Here is a 10259-nt window from a genome sequence, read left to right as displayed (position 1 = left end):
AACGATGCACTCTTGATATGCTTCCACACACTATGCATAACTTCAATCTACATCCAAGGGATGCAGGTTTAATTGCGATTTGCTACATCACATTATGGATTATATGGAAGGCTCAAAGTGTTCACATTCTTGGCTCACACCATTTCTTGACGTGTACTTCCTTGATTGCTACGTGTTCAAAGTTGTTGCATACTCTTTAAAAGCTAGTGGGATACCTTTAGATATAATTGTCTTAATTTGTGAAAAATTGAACTCCCATCACTGAAGTACAACGTGGGCAGTGAACTCGCTGCGCTTGTGGAAAAGAAATCCCATGGCATTCAATGCCTCAATTTCCATCAGCCTTGTAAGGCGCAGCAGCCCGATAGCAGGTCCCAGGAAGAAATTGCGCAGCCTGCTGCAATGGCCCTCCATTTCGGCACGCCTTCCATATGCGCTGCAGGGCGTCCCCTCTTCCAGGCGATGCAGGGCGTCCCCTCCATGCTCACCTTCCTATTCAATCATGCGCCTCTTTGTGCTTTTAAGGAGAGATGCTATGGTCGGGTTCAGACGGTGGGGAGGAAGTCGAGAGAAGCAAGATTTGTCTTCCAGCCTCTGGCTCACAGGAGCTGGTGGTAAAGAGGTAAATCACTAATGACTCATGAAAATATTTCATTGGTTTGCAGTTGAGTGCTGGCCTTGTTGGCTGCACACAATGCATCATCTTTGTTGAGGTTTGTCTTTTTCTGCGCGGCACTTTGTTCTTTCGGGGGGGGGGGTTCCCTGTTCATAGGTTTTGTTCAACTTATCTTCCTTTTATTTACCCCTTGTCGGACACTCAGTCCTTAACTGAGATGTATCTCACAACCCCCTCACTTTGAAGAACTCTCTGTAATGTTTTGTTTCCAGTCCCATAGGTCATATCTGACCTTCGTGGATGATAATTGATCTGTGTGTGTGTGTGTGTGTGTGTGTGTGTATGTGTGTGTGTGTGTGTGTGTGTGTGTGTGTGTTAGAGAGAGAGAGAGAGAGAGAGAGAGAGAGAGAGAGAGAGAGATTAAATGAAATGTTATATTAAACGTCTTCAAAAGGCCAAAATGACCTATGAGATCACACCAATACAATCTTGGTGAATCTAATACAATGTCTGGTACAAAAATAAAATGAAGTGAAAAACTTAAATCTTAACTGCTACTTGTCAACGAAGCAGCTAACTGGAATTGTGTAGGATATGATTAGGGGGGTGAAAGTAGTGACTGGGGGGCTAATACAACACAATGTGGGTGTGCGTGTGGGAATATAGTGGGTGAGAGCTGAAACAAAGGATGATACAAGATGATGAGCAGGGTGTACAATCCTCAAAAGAGCTAAATCATAGGAGATCCATCATTGGTTGCTAGTGGATCTCATCAATCTCCTCCGTGGTAGAGAGAGAGAGAGAGAGAGAGAGAGAGAGAGAGAATGGTCCATTATAAATGCATATTTTTGAGTTTGCACCTTTTTTAGGACACTTTTGAAGTTCGAAGCCAGGATCTGCAAAGAATTCTAGTAAAATACATGAACTTAGAACGTTATGATGATGTAGACAGGTTGACGAGTACTTTGGATGACAAGGGCTTCCCCCTGATTTTGTAGCATGCACTTTGTTGCTTGATATGAACTGCAAACTGAAGAGGCTTGATGAAGCTAGAGAGATGTTCGATGGAATACGTTCAATGGGTTACATGCCTAATCTTGGGGCATGCAATAAAATGATTGAGTTTTACTCTGAAACTGGGAATCTTGAAGAGGGAGAAACTCAGCTCTTATGAATCTTTATATTCACTCAAACTTGCTACCATCTGCTGTCCTCAAAATGGAACATATGATGAATTCAGGATTTGCTCCTCCAGATGAGTCAGTCAGCATGCTTATTTTGCTGCCTTCGAGAAGAAAAAATCAGTTTCAAAGGGCGGTAGACGTGCTGTTAAAGCTAGAAAGCATGGCTATAAGGCCCGGGGTGGAGACTCTGATGACGCTAATTGGATAGTTTGGAAAGTTGGGCTTGGTTGAGGAGGCAGAAACTCTTTTCAAGAACCTCAAAGAGAAAGTCGATGTTCAAGATTGCAAAGCTTACGCTAGTCTTTTTTCAGTGGATGCTAGAGCAGGTTTCGTTGATAAGGCGAAGGCTCTTCTCACTGAGGAGGTTGAGATTGATGCTTCAGCTTATGAGCTAATGATTGTTTTACTGTAGGATGGCAAGGATCGTGAGGAGGCTCAGTCCATGCGAGATCGGATGATTCCCCAAGGTCTCACCCCATCTGATGAGGTTGAAAGAGCTTTATTAGGCATTCAAGCAGACAGCTTTCTTGCAGGTGTTAGCAAGCCTTCAAAAGGAGCAACACAAAGCTTAGGGATAGAAGCCAAAAGCTTTCTTGCGGGTGTGAGTAAGCATGCGGAGGAGGCACCCCCTCTTAACTTCAGCGACCTTCCTACTCCCACACCCACTGCTTCCTACTCTCATCACCTACTCAATCTCCTCTAATTCCATTATGTGGAATCTTCACAAGATGCTCAAAATCTTCACCCACTCTCTATTTCAAAGACCACAACAAAACCACTTCTTATATCACTTTTCATTACTCACATTTGAGCCCATCACGTTGAATGTCCAAACCACTAGACTACAAGCCTACAATGGTGTGTAGGGTGGTCTTAATCATCCCCCGCCCCGCCCTCCCTCTTCTTCTTCTCCTGTTTTTTCCACTTATCTTTCAGCACTCCCATTAAAACTTTTCATTCAAAATTAGCCCCACTAACTTTTTTTTTTTGTTGCAAAACTCACTATTTCTGAGTGAATTGTATTAAGCACAGCATGACCAAAATACCCCTTTTATTTGTAGAAATTCCCAAAATAGCCCTCAAATTTTAAAAATTCTCGATATGCCTTTTCATCTATTTTGGTTGAATTGTTCAAGATTGTCTAAACTTTATTCCTTTTTTATGATTGAGATCCATTTTTGAGTACTTAGCATGTAATTTTTCAAAAAAAAAAAGGCAATTATGTCTAAAAATAATAAAGCGAGGATATTTAATCAAGTATTTTAGGAATTTTGAAAACTTTGAAAGGCATTTTGGGAATGTATGAGAAAATATTGCGGTTTTCTAGGAATTTTTTAAAATTAAGGGGTATTTTGGGAATTTCCACAAATAAGAGGTATTTTGGTAATATTCTCTTTTTTTGAGAGAGGGGGGGGGGGGGGGGGGGGGGGAAGAGTATATACAATGGTTGTGATTTCAGTTGTCACCAACTGAAATCACACACAAGAAGTATTGAAAACTAAGAGTGTGTGAGTAAAGAGCCTCTAGCCATAAATGCTAGGATGTATTTTAAGATCCAAGAAGCTGTAGAAAAGTAGAAAGAAGCAAAATGAGAAAGAGTATATACAATGGGTGTCACCAACTGAAATCACACGCAAGAAGTATTGAAAACTAAGAGTGTGTGGGTAAAGAGGTAAAAACTGCCACAATCTAAGACTACTATCATCTTTCAATTAGAAAGGATATCTTTTTTTTTCCCCTCGAGAAAAAGATCCTTCTATTTGTTAATAAAACTGCCCATATGGCTACAAACCACCTCTACTAAAGGGCTACATCATAAGCATGGGGAGACTCCCAGAGTGAGCAAACAAAATATATACAATGAGGGGTAAATCGCAAAATGGGAGGCGGAAAAAGCCACACTGGTGGCCGGTAGTGCCATCTAGGCACACCCTGAACCATGGTGAAGAAGGGCCCTGTGTGCCAGAGTCGTAGGAAAGCCTCTTTGCGCTCCCGCATGTGGTCGGACCTGCCCTAAAGTCTCTCAAACCTACCCCTCAGAGTGTGAATTAGCTCCAACCAAAAGTCACGAACAATCTCTATTGGTGGGACAGGGCATGCCTGGAAGATGCAAAAGCAATGGGCCCGCCAAATAAATCAGAGTGCCAGGTACAAAGGAGCTCCCAACACACCACTCTCGAAGGATAAGCTCTATGGAAGGCTACAGTGTAGGTTGACCCCCCTAGATCACTGTCATCCTATTGGTGGAAGCCAAGTCAAAATGGAGCGCACGGCCCATGAGAGTGGACCAAGCTACAACACCCCAAGTGTATTGTTGAGTTGTGGAAAGAGATGGCATCAGTCAAAGAACCCAAAGCCAAACCTATTGTGCCATGGAATAGTTCCATAGACAGTGTCGTTGACTCTCCAAAGGATGGCCACAAGCTAATGTGACACCCCATTTGAACAGATCCCAAGGTGATTGGATGAAGAGAAGGGATCCCTGTTGTGCCATGGGATAGTCCCATAGACAGTGTCGCAGACTCTCCAAAGAATGGCCACAAGCTGATGTGACTCCCTAGTCAAACAGATCCGAGGGTGATTGGATGAAGAGAAGGGATCCCTCTAGAACCACTCTCCAGGGTCGCACTGTACGTGTGCTAGAGGGCAGCTCTCCCAAGTCCACAGCTGCCAGTGGCTTGTCTCAAGATCTACTATGTCTGGATCTATGTCACAGGTCCCCCCACATATACCCACAACTTGTATCCTTTGAAAGAAACACTCTACAAACTGTGGCACCTCTACTCAGACTCTGTGAAAAAGACTCTCTCCATGAATCTCAAAGAACATGTGGGGTACGGACTCCAAGCAAGCTCAAACAACAATGAGAACCTCTAGTCCCATGAAGGGCCCCATCCATCTTGCAGTTGTTGCCACTAGAGGGGTGATTCACTCAGCTACTGCCACTAGAGGGGTGAGTCACTCAGTTGGTAAATCCTCTGTAATATCCTGATGCTCTGCACCCCCCCTCATGCCTCGTAGCAGGATGCTCTGAGCCTCCTTGAACAATCCTAAAAAATGTAGCCAGTCGTTGAGAGTGCGGGCTAGACCCTCTACCATGGGACACCAAGAAACATGAGGCCTACTACCAACCAGGTGGCCTCTCTAAGTGCTACCCATGGGGTTCCAAATAAGGGGTTGCCTCAAGTGATCCTCCGTGAAAGTGGGATGATGCTACTCGAGGCCAATCCTCAGCTGCTCTCGAGACCTAAGCAGGCTCACAACAAACCGATCCTCCAACCTCTTGTTCAAACCAACACTGCGCATCTCTGTAGAAATCCACCTGATGGAAGGGCTCCAAGGGCGGCCCGCATGGGGGACTCAAGCTTAAAGATGGTGAAGCAACAACTACTTCCAGAGCTCCTCCCTTGGAAGCAGTGCTCTGACCACAAACTTCCCAAGGAGGGCTCTGCTGTGCTATGCTGGGACAATGATCCCCAACCCCTCCTGAGAACATGGTAAGGTGATGACCTTCCATGCCACTTTGGCCCACGCTAGCCAGGTGTCGTGCCGTGACCATAAAAACTTCCTGATCAGCCTCTCTAGCTGGCTAATATAGGAGCTTGAGAAGACCCAACAAGACATGATGTACCACATAGTATCCAACAGCACCTGGTTGACCACAACAATTATGACTGCCAAAGAAAGCCGCGTCAATCTGCAGTGAAGCAGTTTCCTCCTCATGGACAGGAGGAGGGGAGTAGTTTGTTGCTGAGGGGACAAGTCCAAGAAAACCTGACAACCCAGATAGTGTACTGGAGTCCCTAGGGGAATCCACTGGAAGCCCTCACTTGGAGACCAATTAGGTGTAGGAGCACTGCCAAATCAAAAAGCCGATGTCTTCCTTTGGCTGATCAGTGCTCTTGATGCACATTAAAACACCTCAAGAACCTGCTCACACATATGCAGATTGGCCCCTTGGCACTCCAAGTACATGGTTGAGTTGTCAAAGCAAAGTCAACATCAAGTAGCTTGTCCCCCCTATAATAGGGATCTCTAAACCAGGTAAGCCAACCTGCTGTGAATTCAAAAAAAATCTCATTGGCTTAGCATAGAAAAGAAAGAGATAGGGGGCTAGAGGACTACCCTGTATGACCAAACGTAAGAGCATGAAGCGTTCCCCTCTCCCCCCTGCCAAGGGCACCTGACTGTGTGCACTTGGAGATGCACAAGGGCAGATGCCTCCCAAAAGGTGAAAATGTTGTCAAGTATACTATGTTCCTTGACAGAACCTGTCTAGGTCCCATGTATAATGCTCTCAAGAAATGGTTGGATCCTCAAACTCAAAGCCTTTGCTAGAACTTTGTAGGCCGAGTTGTGAATGGTGATGGGTCGCCACCACTACCAAATCTCATCATAAGAAGCCTCCATCCTTGGGAATACTATAGATCGATCCGTCACTCTTGATGTCAAGCATCTCTCTAGTGTGCAAGATGTACTAATAGGCACTGTAAAGATCCGAACCAAGCAAGTCCAAATAATCCAAAAAGAAGTTGGGAGTCGAACCATCCTCCCCTAGACAGCTACCTCGGGGAAATGCCCATGAGGGCCTCATGGAGGTCCTTTAGCTAGAGAGGAAGCTCTAGTGTTTGATGCATCTCCTAAGTAACAAGGCTAGGCATCTCCAAATTTGCTCTTTGCATGCAGCTTGACACTCTACTCATTGAGGCTCAACTAACAACAAGACACGATAGAAGTCAACAACAACTGCACGCATATCCTCAGGCTCTTAAGCAGCTGACCTGTCAGATCTCGTCAATTGGCCCCAACGTCTCAAAGAACTCCCTTGTAAATCTATCACCCACCTAGGTCCATTGAGATGCCTATCAATGGAAGGCAAACTCATGCCGCTACTCCTCAATGCTAGTCATCTCCTATCGAGCCTGTTGCATCTGCTCCTCCAACCAAGGACTGTCAAGGTGGTGCTCCTATATTATTTGTAAGGAAGAATGCCCCGTCGAGGACACTTCTCCTCCTCCCTGGCTATAGCCAAGCAAGCTGCGAACTCTTGGAGGAAGAAACAACTAAGCTCAACAACTCTAGACACTCAAGACTCCCCTGCTAGTAGAGTGGTCGCTAGAACGATTTGTAGAGTTCCACACTCCGTGTGTAGACGGAATTGAGAGCTTGCCTCTCGGATTTTCCCGCATGGCAAGGAATCGACCATCGAGTCTAAGAATTAGAATGGAGGGGTCACTTCATTTTTTGTGCTCGTAAAGATTCTCCCTAATAAAGATTCTCTCGAGGGAGGGTTACCAGCCCATTTTTTGGTCCCTAATAATGTGTCGATCTTCTCCCTCATCTCTTTTAGTTGAAAGTTTATTTATTTTCAGCTTGTTGATTATTCGTATGCGCTCCCGTTTGTGACACTTGACCCCTCCTAAAGCGCTATTGACACAATTCCATTCGCATTTCTGTGTTAAACTTCATACCTTCTGTACCACTAGCGAGCATCATCCTTCCAAAAAAAGACAACCACCAACATTTGCCCCTCATCCACGATGTGCTTGTTTATGCATGCAACTTCCAACTCCTCTAGGAACACCAAAACATCCTCTTAAGCGCCACCATGGAACTCGGGATACATAAATGTCATTGCAACAACAAATTTAGAGTAACTAGAATGCTCCCCTGTGGAAGCACCAAAAAGCTGTGAGGAAGAAGAAAAACTATCTTGACGCCTCTATAGCTTCGCCTTCACTTACTTTGCAAATACACCAACACAAAAAATCCTTACCAAACAAAGGAAACCAAACACTCTTTTTCTCAAGTCCCCCGAATTGTGATACAATGTAGATAAGCTAATACATAGTTAAGCAAAGAGAATAAGAACTTAATAGGGGATTATAAGATGATCCTCAACCAAGAACCCTCAGCTACAATAATTCATATAGATAAACCCGACAAAAAACCTCATAAAACACATTAATAAAGATAGAAAAACTCTTGAAAAAGCTTTTATTTACTGTTATAGGCTGTTGCAAAAAATTCTACACTTGAAAATCGAGAAATCTGAATACACAAGCGCATACAGAATGTGCCAAAACCCCAAAAAAGACTCGTGGGCTGCAGATTTCCAACGTTGATGAGAAATTTGTGAGGAAAACACTAATTTCTAGGTCCAAAACTGAATTTTGACCTCTTCTTGCTTCTCCTTTGTCATGCAATCCCAGAACGTGGCTTCTCTCCCCTCTTTCACTTAGAAACTCGCTTTCCTTTCGTAAATGGTCATTTGTCCTCAAACTACCCAACTTACACACCAGAGCTGCCACTATTTTTTACTTACTATATTTACAATGCATAATGTTACAAAGTGCCTCTACCAAGGCTTTAAGATCTTTTTAAACAAAAGCCATCCGTACATTTTATACAAAGAAAGAAAATCGTTTTCTAAAATCGCCCAACAACGTTTTTGAAACCTTGTGTTTCTGATCATCGCATTCCCTAGAAGACAAATATTTATACTTCATTGGTTCTCATCTATTCTATTTCAAGTTTCAAACTTCAAGTAAGCTATCAATTCTCTAGCAACATAATACACCTAATGCATGTCTTACTCTAAAGATTGACTGTTGTGCAAAGTGCATGAGCATATAGTTTCCATCATAGGTATGTCCGTATATATACAGAACTTATAAAACCTTTTGGAAGGCATTTCAGAAGTAGGCCAAAACCTTTGAAATTGATCTAATCAAGAGCTAGGATTAGACTTTTTTCTATGCTAAAAAGTTCTTATACCACTTGTTACATTATGGTGGAGACATTACAATATCACTTACAATGATAGAGAAAATAAATCATTGCATCCCTTGAGAAATTAGATAGGTTTCATTGACCCTCATACATGAGCATTGCAAGAGGTTACATCATGATATGATACATCATTCCATGTCTCATAAGTCCTGGGTGCACTCTAGCACGGGTTTCACATAGGTGCATATAGGCTATCACATCAATTATGCCAAGTAGACATCAATGTCACAGCCCCAACAATCAAAAGAATGAATCTATCTTCTTGTACCAAGCTCAAGGAGCTTGCTTGGCTGCAGAGTCTCTTCTCACAACTTGCAAATTTTGTCTCTCAATCTTAGAGCCTCACAATCGTGAGGTTATCTCTCATATACCTTCTGCAAATCACCGTCAAAAAACGTTGGGTTAGGTCCATACCAGCAATTATATAACTTGAGGGCAAGAATAGGTTGTATTCTATCGCTGAACAATGGGGCAAGATGTCAGGTGCAGCGGAAGTGTTTATGGATTTAGCTCGAATCTAGGTACTCGGCACAAACACAAGGGAGACTTTACTTCACTTGAAAGAATTGAACTGAACTGAAAGAAAAGAGACAGAGAGAGAGAGAGGAGAGAGGAGATTGAGAGAGAGAGAGAAGACACGGTATGTCCGGTCCCAAACCCTCAAGGGCGCCCTTGCTCTATTGCCATAGCAAGTTCTTTCTTATTCTTGCACCATGGGTCATGATGCTATGATGCTAAGTGAGGACTATGTCGAGGACGACGGCAAGATCTGTTGGGTTGATGGGTGAAATCTGAAAACGCTAAGTCTTCTGGCCGTGGATCATAGTAACATGGAACGGCAGGTCGGGGTCGGGAACAAGGACGTGATGGCAAAAGTTAGGAAACAGGGACGGGGCGAAGCGGCCAAAAAACAAAAAAGAAGTTTTTTTTGGCATTTTTTGACCCACACACATAGAGCATAACTTGAACACAAAACTTACACTAAATAGACAAAAGACATGAGTCATATAGACGCAAATGTGCTAATAAAACATCGATGGCACGAGAATCGAGATGGACACAAAATGAAAAGTACATGCCACAAAGGCTCAAAATGAGTCAAATTTCAATGTTAGTTTTTCAAATTTTAAAAGTTGACTGTTGACTAATGTTCCCTGCCGTCCCGGACGTTCAGGTTGCGTTCCCATCTGGCAGCAGGCAGTCTGCCATCCGTCCCCGTCCCGGATCCGGGCGTCTCCCCGTCTCTAGCCTCCATCCCTGTTAATATGCTGTGGATCTGCTACTGCGGAGCTAATCTGCAACTGCGAGTCGTACAAGGCTGGGAATGCGAAAACGCTGGCTAATTGGGGCTGAAATTGCAAAACACTAGGACTGTTTTGGGCTGAAATTAAACTGCTGAAAGATCTGCAACAAGGTGGCACTTGTGGCAAGGATTTGCTACTGGATGGGGTCGGGCTTCAACGAGGCTAAGGGCTGAAAACTGAAAACGCTAGCAAATCTGGGCTGAATCTGCAAAACGCTAGGCAACCGGCGAGGATCTACAAAAACGCCAAGGCTACCACTGGATCTGCAAACGTTGATGAAGGCTGAAAATGCTGATGCTGTCAACTTCCAAAAAAATTCTGATGTCGATCGTCCTTCAAAGACATGGCGATGAAGATGGGCAC

At 43.9% G+C, this 10259-nt stretch overlaps 1 protein-coding gene across 1 annotated transcript; it reads left to right on the top strand.

Annotated features, from left to right (window-relative positions):
* The first annotated feature begins 272 nt into the window (after positions 1-272).
* LOC147464821 (uncharacterized) lies at positions 273-2847 on the top strand. The gene is made up of 2 exons (XM_086510150.1): positions 273-622; positions 2213-2847. Exons 1-2 carry the CDS (start codon positions 314-316, stop codon positions 2501-2503), a joined length of 600 nt encoding a protein of 199 aa, XP_086366276.1. The 5' UTR covers positions 273-313; the 3' UTR covers positions 2504-2847.
* The last annotated feature ends 7412 nt before the right edge of the window (positions 2848-10259 follow it).

The sequence above is a fragment of the Adiantum capillus-veneris genome, chromosome 1 (assembly GCF_014529385.1).
Source record: "Adiantum capillus-veneris isolate H3 chromosome 1, ASM1452938v2, whole genome shotgun sequence".
Taxonomy (NCBI): domain Eukaryota; kingdom Viridiplantae; phylum Streptophyta; class Polypodiopsida; order Polypodiales; family Pteridaceae; genus Adiantum; species Adiantum capillus-veneris.
This window is presented reverse-complemented; position numbering and strand designations above follow the sequence as displayed.

Coding starts and splice junctions, on each gene's coding strand:
- LOC147464821 (XM_086510150.1), top strand. CDS start 314: ATGGCATTCAATGCCTCAATTTCCATCAGCCTTGTAAGGCGCAGCAGC. Junction 623..2,212: donor CAGGAGCTGGTGGTAAAGAG/GTAAATCACTAA, acceptor GTTTTACTGTAG/GATGGCAAGGATCGTGAGGA.